The sequence below is a fragment of the Acipenser ruthenus genome, chromosome 6 (genome assembly GCF_902713425.1).
Source record: "Acipenser ruthenus chromosome 6, fAciRut3.2 maternal haplotype, whole genome shotgun sequence".
Lineage (NCBI taxonomy): Eukaryota > Metazoa > Chordata > Actinopteri > Acipenseriformes > Acipenseridae > Acipenser > Acipenser ruthenus.
The window spans coordinates 26760804-26781743 of record NC_081194.1 but is presented as its reverse complement, the minus strand read 5'-3'; the positions used below and the strand labels follow the sequence as shown (position 1 = coordinate 26781743).

General features: G+C 36.0%; 1 protein-coding gene across 5 annotated transcripts in view; it reads right to left on the bottom strand.

Annotated features, from left to right (window-relative positions):
- LOC117410908 (sushi domain-containing protein 4-like) overlaps positions 1-20940 on the bottom strand; it is a 37408-nt gene that overhangs the window by 1285 nt on the left and 15183 nt on the right. For 4 of the 5 annotated variants that reach the window (XM_059025290.1, XM_059025289.1, XM_059025291.1 and 1 more), the window contains exons 5-8: positions 17123-17311; positions 6714-6905; positions 2925-3069; positions 1384-1769 (exon numbers count right to left, since the gene is read on the bottom strand). In XM_059025290.1, the coding sequence (XP_058881273.1) occupies positions 1384-1769; positions 2925-3069; positions 6714-6905; positions 17123-17311 (912 nt within the window). The remainder of the gene's footprint in view (positions 1-1383; positions 1770-2924; positions 3070-6713; positions 6906-17122; positions 17312-20940) is intronic. The other variant, XM_059025293.1, reaches the window with a different exon arrangement.

Sequence of the window (20940 nt, the reverse complement as noted above, 5' to 3'; positions counted from 1 at the left end):
GTCTCTTGAGATAAATTATTCATACAGCTTGAAAATGGTCCATGTGAATGATCTGCTTGACCTCAAACATGACTCATGGACGGTTTCTCAGTTTGGTTGTTTATGGTGACTCCAGTTGCTGTGGAAGAGTTCACACCGAATTGATTTCAGGATGTGAACAGATCTGGCAATCTGGACTTCAGTCAAAAATCTCTGTCTGCCACCACATGGCATCACTAGAAGCCATGATTTGCAAAACAAACAACAACAAATGTTATCACCTGAAGTCTAAATTGGGGTACCTGTTTTTAAGGGGGGGGGGGCATGTGGTATAGTACAAAAAGCATATCAACAGCTGTCAGCTGTCACAATTTATTGAAGAACACACAAAAGGAATACCTGGGGAATGTCTTACTTTTTTAAAAATGTATTTATTTTTTACTGTTCATGGTGTTATTTTTGCTATAGTTAATGTTTGCTCTTTTATTTTTCTTTTGAGTTGTGTACAAGGACAGTGGTGACATCATTAAAACTTTATCCTAGGCATACATGTTTACCACAGTAAACCTGCATATACATTTTGCAGTTTTTCCTATGGCTATACTGTACATTTAATTTACCATGTTTCTTAGTATACTTTACCATATTAATTTGAGCTTTACAATACTTACCTACGCTATACTTTTATGATGTGAAACCTTTATGAGGGATGTGGCTGTAAATCTTGCAATGCAGTTTCTTAACTATGTCATACTTGCCTTTTAGCAGTCCTATCAACTGATAACACTGTAAACCAAATATTAATTTTTGCAAGTGTGCCTAACATTACAGTGCTGTTTACTAACACATGCAAACCACATGCTATGTGCTGAGTATCTTTAAATTAAAGTTGATATTAGATAATGTAGAAAGAAAACTATATGACAGAAAGCACATCTACTAATACTATTTCTAAATACTAAAGTTTTTTACCCCCTTTCTGGTTAATTAAATCAAGTTTCCATTTGTGAAGCATTTTTTAGTGGGGGTTAAAGTATTTTTCAAAGCACTGGTTAATGTAAAAAGTAACCATGTCACTGCCATATTGTTTAATTTCTGGCCATATCAATAGTACAGACAGGTAGTAGGCCCACATTAAGGGCTGTTCAGATGACTTTTGTTAAGGACTTTTTAAAGCCCATTTTGATTAACTGAATCAAGTTTGCGTTTCATGAAACCTTTTTCAACTGTTTCAGAGATTGTTTATTAGTTTCATTTTCCATTTCAAATCACGGTTTGAGAAAAGAAAATGTTCTGAAACACTCACGCTGCATTTACACAGCTGTTTTCTATGATATATTTGGTTCAATTACCGTGTTAGAGTAAGGATTTGCTTAAAATAATAATTGTCATGTAAAAACTTACCATCTGCAATGTCAATACTTGGACTTGTGGAAGCAGTGTCTGCTGTTGAAGTTATCACATTGGTTCTTTCTGAAAGGTTGTTCAATCCCCCAGGACACATGGATGAAGGACATATACTTTGAAGCTGTTCAGAAGAATCATAGAAACTCTCACAGGCTTCATATTCACTGGATTCTGGTTGTATGGCACGGCTGTTTTCAACATAACCTGGATAGGCAGGAGGACCCTGGTCCTCTGAATGTAGGGATTCCCCTTGACCAGCAGGGGGCGGGAAGCTTGGCGGCATGAAATTACTGCTGTTCACAGCTTCATCATAAGAAGGCAGCATTACTGGGATTCCAGCCACTACTACAAAATTAGGATCATTCGGACCTCGCTGTCCATCTCTGTGGGAAATATCACAAAAAAAAATTGTCGCTGAAATACTAAAAAACTTTATATAGCAGCTCTTGACCCATTGCTTATGCAATATACATGGTTGGATTAAATAAAGTTTGAATATACACATATATACCATATTCCTTCGAATTTAAGATGCACTTTAACCATTTTTTGCTTATCATAAAGCCTGTGTCTTAAATTTGAGTACAGTAGTGATGCATGTATTAAAAAAAATCGCCAACAAACAATGCGACTACCCGAGTACACAAACAGCAATGTGACAGACTGTCGAGATAAGACTAACAAAGATGTCACTGCCCAAGTACACAAGCAGCAATGTGACTTACTGCCAAGAAAAGACAAACCAAAACTACTGCCCAATCTCAAATCATACAGGCAGCCATTTTCAAAGAAGCGTTATTAGCTTCTTGAGGAATTCAAAAGAAAAGCTTTTACAATTTCAGTGTTTCTTACAAACAGACCAGCTTGGACAGATCGGAAATGCTGATCGGATCCCGTATTTTTGGACATGCCAAGCAATACCACAGTTAAACTGAAAGAAAAACAGGTGTGAGTAATCACGACTGGAAAGGAGATGCAGCACAGAACTGTAATGCTCTGTTTGACAGCATACGGCCGCAAACTGCCTCCACATGCGTAATTGAGGTTGAATATTTGTAAATACATATTTATTTGAAGTTTTATTTTTTCCTCAGATGGAAGGGGGGAAATTTGGTCTGCGTCATAAATTTGAAGGAATACGATGCATATATTTTACAGAGAGAGTTATATATTGTATTTTATAAAATGAACATGTCCACTTGCTATTTAATTTGGCTTTATAGCTATATCCACTCATGCATTTTTTTTCAAAATTCATACAACAATGTATTGTATAATATCAAGTGTGAGAGATTAGAATCCATTCAATTTATTAACAGCTATAATGCAGCTAATCTAACTAGCTGGTAGTAAGTAAGCAATTAGCATACAATGTGAAATATGATTCATAATATGTCAGTCATCACCCATCTTATTGCACTCAGGAAAGAAATTGTCTCTGTTAGCATGCATAGTAAAACTGCTTGCCTTATTAACAGTGGTAATAAATAACTCCAACCACCTCTAATCTTTTAAGATCAATGGTACAATAAACGCACCTTGACTGGCAGCGTGCCTTGAACTTTGTTTGAAATACTTTGGCTAGAATGACAAACAGTAATAATAGCAGGACGCTGGTGGCTGTGAATGCAACTACTTTCCATGTGGTCAGGAGGTTTTCCTGTGTGGCTGGCCAGGATAAATCTGTAACAGTAAAGACATTCATCAACTGGTCCGGTAGAAAGAACACTCAATGGATGTTAAAGGTCAACTTTAGTTATACAGAGAAACTTATGATGAATGCTGGTTAACTTCCTGTGAAAGGAATACACTAGGAATGTTACAAAACTAGAAAGAAACATTAGTAGGTAGATTTCATAGTCAATTGTTTTGTACTGTTGCCAGGTTTCTTTGCCTTTCAAATTGATATTGCAAATTTCACAATTGAGTACATTTAGGGGCCTTTATAACAAAGCATTATTTGTGTTATAGTCTTTAGAAAGAATCCTATGACACAAACAGCCTGATTTTCAAAAGAGGCAGAGGGAAAAACAGGTCGCAAAACACCTTTGCAACTCCAGATAAGTTGCAAAATGTATTTTCAACAGTCGTATAAGTCAGAACAGTCAAAATTTTAGGTTTCACACTTTTTTGAAAATACACTTGCATTACAGCTTTTTAAGCAATTGAAATTCATAATGGGTCCTATTTTGCAAACAAGCCTTATTTTCAAAGGTTCAAAACACCAAAATACATTCGCTAATTAAGACATGCCTCTCGTGCCTTATGTAAACGGTGACCGCTGACAGGGCTACAGAGCTGTAATCTACAATGCAGAATATCGAAGTGCTTCCAATTCTTTGACTGCAGCACGAGAGGGAAGGGATGAGGAAAAAAACGACCCTACACTAAACCCAGAACATTTCGTCCCCGTCAGACATTTCTAGATCTAACTATAAAACAAGTTATGCGTAGATACAGATTGGATATTTGCACTGTAACAGAGCTGTTTGATCTGCTTAAGTGTGATTTAGAATCACAAACAGGCCGCAGTCACGCTATACCTGTACCTGTAAGGGTTACAGTAGCCATTCATTTTCATGCAACGGGTGCCATCCAGACAACAGCTGGGGACAGATCAGGCAGCTGCCAGTCTTCTATGTCAAAAGATACTGACATGTCACAGATGCACTTTTCCGTAGGGCAAGGGTATATACTATTTCCAATTGGGGATGTAGGACAAAATAGAACCAAACACAAATATTATCAGTTGTCTGGCTTCCCAAACGTGCTAGGTGTAATAGATTGCACACATGTTGCAATATCCCCAGATTCAAGGAATGAAAACATCATCATTCTTTAACTATGCAAGTTTTATGTGATGATCAATGTTCACTTGATGTAGCTGCTAAGTAGCCTGGCTCATGCTACGACTCATTTATCATGGAGAACAGTGCCTTGTTCAGAAAATTTGAACAGGGGGCTTATAAGTGGAGGCTGGCTAATTTTAGAATATATTAAATACATAATTAACATATGACCAATCGAAAACATATGTAGCAAACGCATATTAATTTTTAACATTTTTATTATGATTTATGATGAGTAGTGGTTAGGGCTCTGGACTCCTGACCGGCGGGTCGTGGGTTCAATCCCAGGTGGGTGACACTGTTGCTGTCCCCTTGAGCAAGGTACTTTACCTAGATTGCTCCAGTAAAAACCCAACTGTATAAATGGGTAATTGTATGTAAAAATAATGTGATATCTTGTAACAACTGTAACTTGTCCTGGATAAGGGCATCTGCTAAGAAATAAATCATATTGCATGTAAAGAATATTTATATTGCATCAGCAAATACATTGTGATATTGAAATAAAACAAAGGACTTTTTTTCTATAGGCATGCTGTATTACTATTATTATTACTATATAGTCATTTAGCAGATGCTTTTATCTAAAGCAACTTAGAGACTAGGGGGTGCATCATAACTTTAGGTCCCAGAATCTTTTTTGGACTTTATTTGACCTTTTTAAGGAAGAGGTTGCGTTTATTTTTTCAGTTATATCCTTCCGTATTTTAAATTTAGCAGGGGCACCAGACCTTTCTCCAAAAACAACAGTTTTATGTGATAAAATATCATCAAGTAAAAGCTCAACTTGGGTGGCTAACAATGTATTTTTCCTCCCTCCGCCTCCAATTGTTGCTATTACATGTGTGCTGCCTCGCTGAAGTCCAGACTATAGAAATATGACTAATTAGCTTGTTAATGAACCTGAAAATCAGTTGTCGTTTCAATTAAATCAGGTCATAAGCAGGAGTCGCAAATGGCACTGCGAGTAGGAGAAAATTAAACTGTCCCTGTTGAAAATCAAGACGTATAATTAGGTAGTAAAAAAAAAAAAAACACAGTGCAAATGCATTGCGACTTCTATTTTCTCTCTAAAAATGTGCCTTCTGAAAATCAGGCTGAAAGTGTTTTGATTTCCAAAGCTATTTGCTCTATATTTTCCATTTTTTATTTTCATAATCACATTTTTTTCTAAAAAAATAAATAAAAAAACACCTTAAAACAAATTACAATTCGAAAATAATTAACAACATCCTCAGATATTACACAGCTTTGAGAATTAGCCCAAGGGGTATATTGTTAAAACGTTTATTCCAGTCTTTCATAAACTGATTTGTTTGAAAGGGGAAAAAATATCTGCCAGTTCTGCAAACCATAAACCAAACAACTAAGTAATGCAAGCCACAAAGGCACTCAACATTTTTTTTTTTAAACAGTTAAAGATTGGAGTAAACGATTTGAAAAATGTACACCCAAACGTATTTGTAAACCAGCCAAAAAGTGTGAAAAACAAAGTAATCAAAGTGAAAGGGTTCTGCATGCAGTGAAAAGCTCTTCATTTAAAACATACCTCCTGTTTACTGATTTGAAAGTTGCTGTTTTGCTGTATAAATCAGCAGATATATCATAACACTACTAAACACATATATCAGTATTAAACACATATATCAGTATTAAAAGTATGCATTTAATAAGAAATCAGGTGTTTTGCCCGTTACATTTTTACCATGGAAGCCCATTCCAATCATCATGTCTTAAAAAAATCCCTCTTAATATTACTAACAGGGCTTTCTCTTAAGTTCCTTTCACACTGGCACTCCAGGCCCTGGTTCCCAACGACCCATCTCAGGATGTGGGTCGACACGCTTTGACCCGGGTTGACCAAGACAAAATGCATTACTGCCTTTTGAAAGCCAATGAAATAACAAACAGCCACGCCTGTGTGAAGGTTTCACTTCTGCAAGGAACATTGCTGTTTAGCCATATTTCTGTTGATTGTGACACAGCATGAGCCAGACTGCAGCAGGGATGAAGAAACATTTGCTCTAATCAACATTTAGGCTGACGGTTCAATCCAGAGAAGCTTGGATGGAACTGTCCATAATAAGCTGCTTCCGGGGCACTGTGCACTTGCGTGTGTCACCCAGGTTGAAATCGTGTAGCCAACCTGCATGACACTGGGTCCTAACCGGGTAGGCTCAGAGTAGAGCATGCCAGTTAAAAGGGGCTTTAGGCTCAGACATGATACACATTTTTTTGGGTACTTACTATAGAAGTTTCAACAGGAATATAATGTACATATTTCTTTTAAAACAATAGGCATCTTCATTTTAGGTAGATGAGAGGGAATATCAGATATTACCAGTTTGTAAAGCAATTGTAAAAACATATATTCTGATAGACATATTTGTCGTAATGAGTTGCATAGTATTCGTTTTAGACGTGTGTTGTTTAGTATAATTTAAATGACAAGTTATGTACTTACATTGTTATACCTACCTAATTTAACACAATATACCTGGAGGTTAGGAAACCACTGCCCATACTGACAGGTGATATACTTGTAGTCATTAGCTAGATAGTATCCAGGGTCACAGTGGAACTCTACCACAGTACCATGATTGTATCTGTCACAGGGCTGTGGGTGGCAAATGTAGTCTCCATGTTCCACCATTGGAGGCAGGGGACAAACTGAAAATAAAAATAGTTATAAAGAACAACATGTATGTAAAATGTCTTCCTAATGTACAGTACTAAAGAACAAGGACTCTAGTACCTCTACACTGGTAGCATACATTCATTTTAAAGTAAAATAGCCATTGTCAGTACTGCTATGTAGGAACATGTTCCATAACATGGTATTGTATCCCTTTTTGAAATGCTGCAATTGGATGTTTTTAAATGGAACCATTTTTACAACAAAACAGGCCACTCATAAGGTAATACAATAACATAGGTATAAGTGCCAGTTACTCAAGACTGGTTATCCTAGAATCATTTGGTGCTTCCTCCTTCCTCCTGTTATTTTTCACACAGCAGAGTTGCAAAATGGCCAATTTATAATCATCCTGTTCTTATAATGCTTTTCAAAACCTTATATTGTCTATATAGTCAGCAAACATCCCATGTTTGTTTTTGTGCTTGCTTAACCAGTACAAATATAGCCTTGCAAGTGTTGCTTAACCAGTACAAATAGAGCCTTGCAAGTGATATCACATTATTTGTATGTAAAAATAACGTGATATCTTGTAACAATTGTAAGTCGCCCTGGATAAGGGCGTCTGCTAAGAAAATAATAATAAGTTGGCCTATATAATGCTTCTTGTCTTCTCAGAATGGTGAAAATCCATCAAATATGATAAAGCTGTACAGAGAATTGTAATGATTTTCCAATTGCTATATGCAGCACGAGTATAGCCAGCTACTGCTCATTTAGACCAACATTTGTTTGCTGTCTCTATGTTACTCTAGCCTTCATAACCAATTTCCTTTGATTCTTGCATTTGCAGTTTTGTTAAACATTTACAGTTTGTCAAACAGTCTCTCAGATGCCATAATGATAAATTACTTCTGGTTGGTTCCTCAAGTCTATTATCTGGCTAAACATGTTATTGTTTATTTTACAAAAACCAGACACTGTTCTCCCATTGTTTTCTACTGAGATCAGTGTTCTATTATTATTCAGTAACGGAACAGCAAATAAAGCACACGAATTAACAATATATGTTCCAAAACAACTGCTTACTTATCTCTTAATTATAAGTAAATAAAGTCATTAATAGAATTCTTAACATGCACTTCTCTACTGGATGGGAAAATGGCAACAGCAAACTTTGTCAAGAACAGCTATCTACAAAACAGTGTTTTTAATTGAAATCTACTTAATTTTTCTTTGAATACAGATATTTTACAGCACCTTTTAATATATTTTAGTATCTTTATATGATGTGTTGCATGGCTACGTCTTATTTTAAAAGTGCCTTCGACGTTGTAGGTCTTGCATACAGAGAATGCATGAGTCAGCACTCTTAAAATGGCATGAGGTAGCTCTGTAACACATATATATGACAGCTTTTGAGCTCAAAGTTATTTTGACCACAATGGGCAAAAAAAAATAACCTAGCAACTCCTAAAAGGTATATTGACCGTTAAAGCACTACAGCTAAAACAAACAAACAAAATACACTCTGAAACTCTTTCTGCGTTTCCCTTAAATTTTTCTAAAATTCCTTTTCCACGTGTCACGATTGCTCAGGGCACGTTTCAAACAATGGTTTATCTGTTTTTACTGCTATTCTAAAGCCTTTTGTTCCAATTGTATTTTTCCTCTTGATAATTATAGAAGTTTATGTGGAAAATAACATCATATAGTAAATTCTATGGCATGAAATGGAAATTTACAAAGAGGTTATAAAAAAAAAAACCCAGAAATGGCTGCCTGACAGTCTCTGGCACAGACCAATGTTTTATACTTAAGGTATTATTTACATTCTTTGGTAAATGACCAAATAAGTGATACTGCTTCCTTATTACATGATCCTGACAACACACAATAGTCACTAAGGTATTAGCAGATTTGAAAAAATCGTGTTGTGTAATTTATAACACTTCATGGTCAAGTGTGTACTTGTTGGGATGTTTAAAAATAAAGCAGCAAAGTTTACTGCTTAGAAGCATTTCAAGACAAACTTTTCCTGGTAAAAAATGTAATTATTTGTTTTCTTTCATTTTTATGGTTGCTAACCTAGTTTACCATATTTACATATTTTTTTAAGATTTAAACGCTGTATTAAAAAGAATACAGCAGTCTCCGCATATAGGAACACCTCCTAAGAGAACACTTTGCCTAAGGGAACACCCTTGTGGTGAAATGGATTTTTCACATTGTAAATGCTCCGCCTACAGAAAGCAACTTTGCTTAAAAGAACACCTTTTTGGCAGCGCTAGCGATTCGTTCACAACGGACATAGTACTGTTTTGTATGGAAGGCCATCTGGGTCAAAAACGCGCTCACTAACATCTTCAAATACTTCAGATGCAATCATGGAGACGCCACTGGCATACAACCTTATAGCATTAACAGAATTACGTTGCAACATTCCAGCAACATCGTTAACAGGTTGTGTCAGTGGGTATTAAGTAACAGTTTTATTTTATAACAATGCCACTGTGTTGTACACCCCCAAAGTATAAAGCAAAAGTAAACATGGATATGCAAAACGTTAGAAAATGAACAAGCAGAAGAACTAATCTGCATTGAAAAATTGAATTGCATCTACCACTGTTAATAACAAAAACAATAAAATCCACTAAAAAGCATCCAGTATAACACACCGTTTAAAAAAGACCCAGCGATTATTGGAAGTTTTACGGTGACAGAAAAAAAAAAAAAAACATAATAGGAAAAGTAAAGGCACATAAAAAACACTGTACAAACAGAAGTTTAAATATTGGAAAGGCAAGTTTAAAAAAGTATGATGGAGATGGCTTTTAAAAATATTCAAAGGCTTACATTATCTGATAACTTTTGGAAGAGCATAGAAAATGTGAGGCGACTTTTCATTGGATCATTTAGTACACATAGTACTTTCTTTAAATTCACTGGCTCTTATTTCATTTCTAAAGAACTGTTTGGCCCAAATTTGTACGTATAGTAAAAATAGTAAGTGTAGTTAACAAAATAAAACGTGTGTAGTGTATCACAGTACTACACATAGTAATTTATTTGAAATGTGTACTAAACAGCACATGTTTTTGACCCAGATGGCCTGCCATAGTTTTGTAACCTGATAACTCATCATCAAACTTGAATTCAAATGGTTTATTCAATCTTCTCAAATGTGACTTGGCACACTGATTGGTTTATCAAATCTTCCAGAACCGCCAACATATCATTGCCTCATTTTGTATTCTGATTTCCACGAGTGCACCTCATCACTACAAGCATGTAAACAAATGGCGAAACGCACCACTGTTTCTCTTGCTATAAACAGTTGGAAATAGTTTGATCTTTTTTTTTTTTTTTTTTTTTTTTTTTTTTAAAACAGATTCAGACACAAGTCGACAAGCAATTTGGTGTTTTCCGTTCTGGTGAGTTGATTCACCATTCTGTTAAATAATGTTGTGCATGTCCTACAGGTATTCATAATTAATCCAGAGCTACTGCTGCATTTTTTAACATGTGTAGGGGTGTGGTGTTTATTAAGTTTGACAGTTAGTTTATTAACTTAGAGAAAGAGTGGGAAAAAACAGGCAGAAGCTAATTTTATATTTGAATAAGTATTGCTTATTATAGTTGTACTTTTAGAATGCTACTTAAATTTACTAGCAAATGTATTCCAAACTGCAGTGAAAGGAACATTTCCTTAAAGTATGTTATAAATTTGTTGAGGTGAGGTCAAAAGGGAAGCTTATCTGTACCTTTGAGAATTTAGTGAGCCAGTCAAGCTACAAGACTAGATCCACCCCTGTTAATCACTAATTGATTGCCTGTGTTCACTATTAAATAAAACCAAAATCCTACAAGTTATATTCCACTTTTTTTGTGTGTTTTTTGCAACAGGGAGGGACAAGTAGCATTTTTCTAGCATGTTGTCCCTTGGACAACAATTTAAAAAAATTGCACACCCCTGTGTTAATATGAAGGGACTGAAAAGCATAATAACTAAAAGGATACAAAAAAATGTATGCTTTGTAAAGGGCTAAATCTTAATATTAAACAAAACAAACAGTTTAAACAAGACACTCAGAAAACAAATGGCACAGGGGCCAAAGTAAAACAGAACAAAACACAAGTAATCTTCTAGAACGAGTACCTACAAGGTCTCATTAGTGATGGGTACAAAGCCTCGCCCGCTTCGACTCGTCTCGAACCATTAGAAGCAAAAGTGTTGTGAATCAAAGGTTCAATTGGTTCACATGAAGCAATACATCACGTGACACAAACGGCAACATTTCTACGGATCCTCTGAAGCTGCAGATGCTCAGGGTATGCAGTCACGCACGCTCACAGAGTAAACTCTTGCTGACGGTATCGTTGGTGCACTATCAAAACGTTTTGATGGTATATTTACAAAAGACGACACAATCCACTAATACAACGCTTTACTTCTAATCAATAATGCTTCGTTGACGTAGGTTAGAACTGGAAGGAAGAATATACTGTTTGTCAAATTACATTTTTAAATAATTTCAATTAATCTGTTAAATTTAAAATATATAATTCATATACTGGGTACTACTATGTGAAATTGGGGGAGTTTAATTATTAATTATTATAAAAATAAATGTAATGATTATTTGAGATGTTTTCCAGAAATAATTGTTAATAAAATGTCTTTTCAAACCTTTGTCAAAGAAGTCTTGAATTCAATATTATTTCATTGTGATACTTCAACAAAATAAATATAACTTATGAATATCAAATTGCTATACTATTGAAAAAAACACCATTTTAGTGCAAGGAAGTAATCAAGCTCAATCCAGAGGTCCGGGTTCGCGTCCGCCAAGTCATATATGTAATATGCATTTTTTTTATATAAGAATATATATGGATGTATATGTAGAAATCTTTGCATTCAAGTATGTTTTACTGAAATGTAATAAAATAAACATTATTATTATGTTATGTTTCTATATATTATGCACTTTAATAGGCTTTAATTGACTTGGGGTTACGCTTCAAGTATGTTGTATGCTTAAAATAATCTAGCCATCCGAGAGACACCGATGAGACACTGAACTAATGACCCATTAATGCTATGCCTAATACTAGAATGCCTATGAATTTTGGAGAGGGGCTTCAACTGATGCAACTACGTTAGTGCGGAGCTTCAAATCATTCACAGGGTTCATTACTTCATTGAGGCTTCAAATCATACACGGGGTTCATTGCCTCATGAGGCTTCAAATCGCTCACAGGAGTGTCACGGGTGACCCCGAACCAGTTATTATGTGTAGTAAGAAATTGGATTCCTTTGCATGGAGAATTTCAGTGGCTAGGGTTCACGGCTCCTCGATTGATTCAGATTCAGTTGTATTAAGTCTGCCCATTAATAATGTAGAGCAAAATAGGTATTGTGGTGTTTGCAGAGCCGACCCGAGCTGAACCCAAGACAGAAGTGGAGTCCTGCTGGGAACGAGCTGAAACATTGGACATGGACTGGATGATTTAAAAATGAAATGTATTAATGAGATGATATGTGCTGTAACCATTAGTAATGTCTGAATAATCTTTAGTCTGTAACAAATACTGTAAAGTGCTCTCTCTGTAAGATCGTATAACAGAATCTGGTACAACTTGATACACTGGCCGGCCTTGAGCAGTCTCTTATCAAGATAGGCACAGCTCCAGAATTGAGGGCTGGAATTTCTGCTAATACTTTTTCAGCTTAAATACAGAATAATGCTATACTAATAAATACATGTTAAAATGTTTGCTTTAAATAGTATAGATTGTTGTGGTAACATATAATCATCGGTAGTGATAATTATTGTTAGTATGAAATACTATGAACAATTTTTATGTATAAGATCATAAAAATTGTTCATAGTATTGTTGTATTGTATTGTTCATAGATCATATGATTCACTTTGCTTAATATGATAGCATACCTGAAGCTGTTTTCTATTAAGATGAGCATAGTTGAAAACTGAGTCCTAATTCAATGAAAAGGATTGCTGTGTGCTTGCATTTAGGAATTATACTTTCTGAATATAAAGAAAAAGGGGTTAGGAGTAATTTTTAAGGAAAATAAGTATTTTAGAAGATACACCACAGAAAGGGAACAGAAAAGTTAAATAAATTGTTATTGCGATATTGCTGCTATGCTGCTGCTAGTAAAGAGGAGAATAGTTAACAACCATATTCTATAAGGAGTAAAATACTTAGTTAGGCTCTGAGTTAAAAAGATAATGCAGCATAAAAAGATGTTGTGTTTAAAATACAAAATAAAAAGATTGAAAAAATATTAAAGAATAACTTTATAAGCAAAAGATAGGCTTTGGAAAAGTAAACTCTGTGTAACCTGCTTTATCGAACTTTCTACAAGCCTGCCCTTGGAGGGATCAGTGCTTGAGGCCAAGAGGTCTTCATTGGCAAGAGAAGCGGGGATTCTCTTATCAGGAATTTACGGTGTCAAGGCTAGAAGTATTCTTCAATTTAGAAGAAGGAAGGACAGAATAGAAATGGTCTAATTCCAAAATACATTAAGATAGTTAGTTGCCGGGCGGAACAAGCACGTAAGATACAGGTGTAAGGAAAGTTCTAGGGAACATTAATCACTATTAAACTTGGCAAGAAAAGAGGTGTCTCCAGCAAGCTGGTTTTAGCCAGTATGTGTATAGCTGAAAAATACACCTGGATGTCAATTAAGTTCAAGCTACCAGGGGCCCATAGGAGAATAACATTACAGCTTTACAGCTCAGTAAAATAGTTAGGTTTTCCATAAGGAGAAAACTCTACACTAAAAAGATATAAGATGGAAGTTCCCTATAATACCTGCTAAACACACACCTGTAAGGAAAGAAGGAAACTAATTTGAGAGTGAGATGACATGAGAGAATATATTTTTGAAAGCCAAGTTCATGTAATCAATTATAATCATTATAACTATAACTGCTGTATTATGATATAACTATTGGTGTTGCATATATTCAAACACCACTCTTTTTTATAATACACACAATTATTGGTGCTGCATATATTTAAACACCACTCCTTTTTATAATGCACCCATATTAAGTAGTGAATCAAGGTAGCAAGGTTTTTGTGAACTCTGCTTCACCTAACTTTTCAGATGAAGGAGGGGGACCAAGAATGAGTGGATGAGATCATGGGGCAGTATTGATTTGGTGGCATGTGACTCTAAGTGAGTCTGAAGAGTTGGTTGATTTCCTTAGAGATTACTGTTCGCCAAGCGATAACGACTGTCCATATAGATTGATGATTGGGTCTAATTGGGGCCTCCCATTGCTTTCAATGGGACGAAAATTGTATAAAAACCCTGAGCCGATCACACTGAGACCACCACAATCAAGACTCAGTTTGGCAGAGCTACGTGGTCCATCCTTTGCAGGTCTTCACAAGGCAGTCCTTCTCTTTTGTTCATGCTACTCTCCCTTATAATAGAAGGTAAGTATATTAATGGTAATATTGTATCTTGCATGTATTGGTTATATTGCTATGAGGTTTTGAAACTATGTTTTAGTATTGAGAGTGTTATATTGAATGTGCTAAAATATAGCAGTGGGTGCTTGTAGGCTTTGTGCTTAGCTTGCCCGAGGGCTGCACTAAATACATATAATTGTATTATGTTATTGAAGTATTAATGCTGAGCTTGTAATAAACTTAGGATTGCTAATTATTATTACAGGTTTCTGGGTTTTGGTGGTATGCTACTAAACCAATATTAAAGGCATTTTAATAAACCGAAGGAGCGCTGATGTTGCTCTGATTCGTAAAACTTCAAATGAATGAGTCTGCGTGATTTTCTTGATTAAATAAAAGGTTTTAAGGACACACCGCTCGTCCAGTGCTCGAACATAATCCACTAGGAGTTTTAAACATCTCTGTCCTCCTCAAACATCTCCCCTGAGTTAAGAGTGTGTGCAGAGCAAATAATACAATGAAAAGAGAACGTGAAAAGTGAAAACATGACAGGAGCTCATTGAGGCCTCGGATCAGTCACATGATTCAGTGATTCATTCAAATGACCATTGCTTCATGTGAAGCAAACAAATTACGTAAACCGCCTCGAACCATCTGAAGCAAACAGTGTTCCGCATGAAGCAACACATCACATGATCTGACTGAAACAGAATCAATACAATGCTTCGTTGAAATATAGCCTAGATTACTCCTGGAAGGAAGCATTTATTATTTCTTTCTCTTTTTTTCAATTTGTTTATTTAAAAAAAATATATATCAGCAAATATGAATATTTTAGTTTTGCATTTTGGAAAATGTAATTATTATTATTATTTAAAATCTAAAACAAGTTCTCTACACGCACACTTCCTCACAGGAGCAGGGATTCGATCCTGCACTTGACAAGCATTTCTAATTACACGACTTACTAACTTGTTGTGCCACCGGGAAACTGGCTAACAAATGAAATATCAAAGATCTTACTTGTTTCAACACTAATTTCCCAGCCGAGTACATCAGGTCAGATATGCCTCCCTTTCTAAAGCAACATTATCGTGTTTTCGATTGTACAACAATTTTACATTTCAAGTATGATAATGCGTATGCGTGACTGGCTTTTTTGTTGGGTAATCACATGTGTGGTTGATATATAACCAGATAATAGAGAAATTATAAAATGAAACTTCATTTTGTAAGTCACAAATGACACTGACAGAGCCTGTAAAAAGCGTGCTTTACAGTGTCTTTCGTGTACATTAGGCTACAGATCATTATTTCTAAATGCCAAGTTCCAGGCAATAGCAGCCTGTGTGTAACTCGTATGTTCAAGTTCAAGTATGTTCAATGACGTGGCTCTACCAATAGATGTCACTATGGAGCACAAAGCGCTTCAAGTGATTCGGCTCAGTGAATCTTTTATGAAGCAAATGGTTCAGTGACTCAAGAGGCTTCACTTTTCCCACCACTAGGTCTCATAGTTGGTAGCAATTGTCTTTCTTGTACTCACAGTATTGTTTCACCTTCCTCCTCTTAGCCCTCTCCCCTGAGAGAGACGCTCTCCTGGCTTTTATAGTTTGTGGCTGGAGCCCAATTAATCAATAATTAACAATTACTCAATTAAAGCTCCAGCCACATTCTCACATGTATTTTGGCAGGGAGGAATTTAACCCCCTCCCTGCCGATCCAAAACACACAAAATGCAAACTCATATTAATAATAAAAGGAACAAATACATATGTACATAAAAACAGTAATAAATCATAACAGTACAAAAATATAAATTAATAAGGGGCAGGCACCCCGTCACAGTACATTTAGCCACAATTCTGTTTTAAATCCTCCATGTCTTAATTGTAATACAGCTTTAAATCCCGCTAACAAGCCTCCATCCTGATTGTAATCTCGTTTTAAATCTCGCAAGCAGAGTCTCCAATATAAATGTAGGAATGTGCTGTCACTCAGTAGTTGGGGCGGGTTTAAAACATTCAGAACTAATAAATGATAGATACAAGTCAGGAAGGTGGGATATTGCCCAGCAGCACAGGGAAATGTATTTATTATTATTTTTGTAGTAGGTTTTATTTTTTTAAACTGTGTTTTCCGGTGTTTATTGGCTATCCACCGATTTAATTTTTTTGAATCTGGGGTGTTTTATCGGGTTTTATCGGTTAAAACCGAAAATCAGAAGCCTTAATTATAAAGCACCATCATTTTAGGGGGTCACCCATAAATAGCAATAATTTGAAACAGCGAATAAATTATATCACATAAAAAAAAAGAACATACCGAATAAAAGTTCTCCAAACCTAAAGCCCCCTTGCCTCCTTATTTATTCTTATTTGGTCAAAGAAGCTTGCCAGGGCTAACTTTAACATATCGCAGTTGTTCATAAAGTTTTAAGTCAATTTTCTCAGCTTTTTAACACGAGAAGGCTATTTACCGACCCTTCTCAGACACCATATTTTGGCCGCAGACTTTCTATAGGTGGCCAGAACATGCATGGTGCAGTACGTGTGTGCTACATTACATTACAAGGGACGGAACATTTGGAGTTTCAAAACTGCATGTAAACCAGGGCACTGTTTATGGTAAAGGATCACATATCTGCTGGCTTCAGTTGTGACTAGAGAGCCAACCTGAGCAAGAAGAATGTGACCCCTACAGATGATTTAAGGCCCCGCTGGTTCACCAGTACAAAGGTTTGTGCCACTGTCTTGTTAACAGTATTCATTAATCAGTATATGTTTTGTTACTATGTTACCTTCGACATCAAGGCACCTCGGTGGGCTCTCAGACCAGATCAGGTTATACATGCATTCCAGGATCTCTGCCCCAAACAGGTCGTATCCAGGAAAGCACTGGTAGTGCACAACAGTTCTCTCCGGGACTGAGAACTCGGTTTCAGATATGTTAATGTAGCTGTGAGGAGGAACTAAAGGCCTCAAACATCCTACAGAGGAAGACTTAGTGTTAGTCAACCGCATTTGTATCATCACTGACCACCACCAAATGCATATTTCATAATATGTCAAAGTTGTGTCTGGTACATGAAGTAACAGTTTCACAACCACAGTCTCTTGCACAATAACAGCGTAATAGAAAAGATAAAAGCCCTCTAATAATGAAAACGATTTTCCGGTTTACCACTGGGATATTGACTTAAATCTCAAACCCCTAATATGTTCTATTCTGAAACCATATTATTACCAGTAGCTTAAAATATCATTTTAATTTTTTGATTTTATTTTTATTTACAAATGGTGTTTGCAAACATTCAGAGTGGTTTTGGGTGATCTTTCAACTCTTCCACGGAGAGCTGTTAAGTGTCTGACACTTAGGGTTCTCCAGAATAGCTTGAAGCCAGATAAATGTGAATTTAGATAAAAATAATAACTCAATAATGGAGGAAATGTAACAAAGTACTACAAATTATAGTAGAAGCTACTTACTCTTTAAGGTTCTGTACACTACCTCCCCATTATTAAATAAATAAACAATTAAATAAAAACTATTTCACTCAGGTTTTTTTTTTTTTATATATATATATACAGCCTGGAATTCTGGTGCTTTAAAAGAATACTTAAGAATACTTAACAGGGCTGACTTAAAATGTTCCTTGGGCTTTTGTATCATTATTTATGCTCTAGACATCCAGGATCACAAATTAAACATAAACACATTGTGTGTCTAACAGCAAAATAAATGGGGAAATTCCTGAGATTTTGTCAGTATATTCAAAACATGCCTGTGTTCTTTTGTGTATTTTTTTCTTCTCAATATAGCTGTATAGAACAAAAGTGCATAAATAAATAAATAAATAAATTTTAAGAAATTGCACGTCTCAGCACAGGCATTTAGCTGAAAAGGCAATTGTGCAATAGAGAGCTAATACAAAACGTATAATCCTCAGATCAATCACAATGTCTTTTTTTTTTATAGAGATAGGTTAAGCACATGACAATTTTGGTATATTCAAAAGTTAACATGCTAATGAAGTATAAATGAAATTTATAATTAAAGTTCGGGAGGAGGGTCAGACACCAATCTCCGCATCACCAAATTGAATCATTCAATTTACACATTAGCTAATTTAAATTGTTGGCACTATAAATACCCTCTTCACTTATCTCTCAGTTGCGTTTTGATTTCATAGAAACCCACCACCTCCCCATCTCCACCTTTCTTAAAAACAGTTTTTATGTTTTATCAAATGGGGGTCTCAGCCTCGTCCAGTCGGCCAGGCAGCGAACCCTCAAACCAAGTTAGGTTTGATGCCAAATGAATGTGTATATACAGCATACTTTCTGTTAAATCGCATACTCCGCATTCTCTACAATAAATATTTGTACTAAAACATTTTGTGATTGGTGTTTGTCCCGAACTACTGAACTACATATATTGCATGGGTGAGGACAAAAGGTGTATATTGACTGGGTCTGGGGAAAAGCCAGAACAGGTGTAACTCGGAACTGTGCCTTAAAAGACTCCAGGTTGCAAATTTCAAACTCCTGGTCCTTGTAACTTAATAAAGACTATATCTACCTGGGAAAATGGGCCATGCAACGGTCCAGATAAGCTACGCAGTTGCTGTTTTTACACATTAAAAAAATAAAATAAAATAAATAAATAAATAAATAAATCAGAAATAGGCATAAAAATACACAGCAATTTTGCTGCACAGCTTGTCTGCCTTCTCTCCCGCCTCCCCTAAAACTGCCACTAACAACTACATCTCCCAGAATACAATGTTTTCAGTTACTAGGAAACTGTACACAAAGAAAAACCAACCCAACAAACATTATCCAATCTCTGGCTAGCCCTGTTGTCTTTGCAGCCAATCAGAGTAAGAATAAGGAAAATTGGAAGCTACACAGATTGAAGCGTAAACACCCCAGTCCAGCTACAAATCCGACTGGAACCATCGTCAGAGGCAACTGCTAAAAAAAGGTGCCTATAATAAACTAACTATTTTATAACTTATTAATGCATTTCCTTATTTTATTTATGTGTAGCTTATATTGAAGTTTTAGCATGTTCACCGAGTTTAAGAACTTAATGCTAAAATACAAGTAACGTAATTAATTTGCAGAGTCAGTGTAATACCTCCAAAAAAATGCGCTGAGCCGATAAAGAACCTTGTAGAACACACACGTGGCTGTACAGTAGTTCAACGTAACATTGCAGTTAACATGGAAGGCTCTTTTTTAATGCCTACCCCATTACCATTAAAGATTGTACATTATTTATCGAGATTACTCATGACTTGAAAATACATTTTACTCTCTTCGTGTTAAAATTAGAGGGTAAGTTACTCCCAGACCCAAAGTCTTATCTGGAGTGCTGGGGCCATGGAAGTATAAAATCCCTTTTCCACATATGTTAATCATTTATATATGAAAAAACAGCTAAAGTGAACAGGAATCATCACCTTGTCCCACGATAATGGCATATTCTTTATATACTATGGTGTAGCAGTCAGTGTAGTGTGTGTGGGTGTGTGGAGAATATTGTGTGGCAGGCAATTCCTCCCTGCAAAATCACGTGGGGATGTGGCTGGAGCCATAAATTGAATAAATGATTAATGATTAATAAGGATCCAGCCACAGGTGTATAAAAAGGGTGATCACAGGTGTTAGACGGGAGCGACGGTGAAGGTACGGTGCTGTGTTTGTTTTGTATTTGTGAATAAAATGTGCGTAAGCGTCTAAACTGCAGCATTCTGGTCTCTGAGTCTCATTGCCAACACTACCCGGTCATATATGGGTACGTATGTATCTATTGGGGAAAAAATAGTCAAAGATTTGGGGCAATGCATTGCCCCATATTTAACTATTTTTCTTAAGAGATATTAGTCCATACTGTACAATACATTTGGCATTACGTTGCGGCACAGCATTTTTCATACAGAAAAAAATATCCTTAATGGAGCACTATATAGGGCTGTGTCTGTCATCTTTTTACCATTGGCTGTATGTGTGTTAAACACAGTGCCCCAAAACTTCAACTATTTTTTCTAATAGTTATTGGTCCACTCTATCTAGGAAATGAGAAATTATTGTGGGGCAATATGTTTTTTTATATAGAAGTTACACCGTTAAAGAGCCGTGTCTGTGACTGAGTGAGAGGCTGCAGTGCTGACTGTTGCGTCAGACTTCTTTGAACTCTGCAGCACTAGGGAAAAGCCAGAACGACAATATTAAATGACCTTGGGGCAACGTGTTCTTCATATGGAAATGACAACCTTAATGAACCACTATATACAGTTGTGGCTGACGTCATTTCAGTAATTAATAAAAGTATGTAAATTGCATTGCCCTAACCCTAAACCAACTATTTTTCCTAAAAGATATGAGTCTATCATATACGAAACATGTGGCATTGTCTTGGGGCAAGGCGTTCTTTACATATTATTATTTGTTTATTTAGCAGACGCCTTTATCCAAGGCGACTTACAGAGACTAGGGCGTGTGAAGTATGCATCAGCTGCAGAGTCACTTACAACTACATCTCATCTGAAAGACGGAGCACAAGGAGGTTAAGTGACTTGCTCAGGATCACACAATGAGTCAGTGGCTGAGG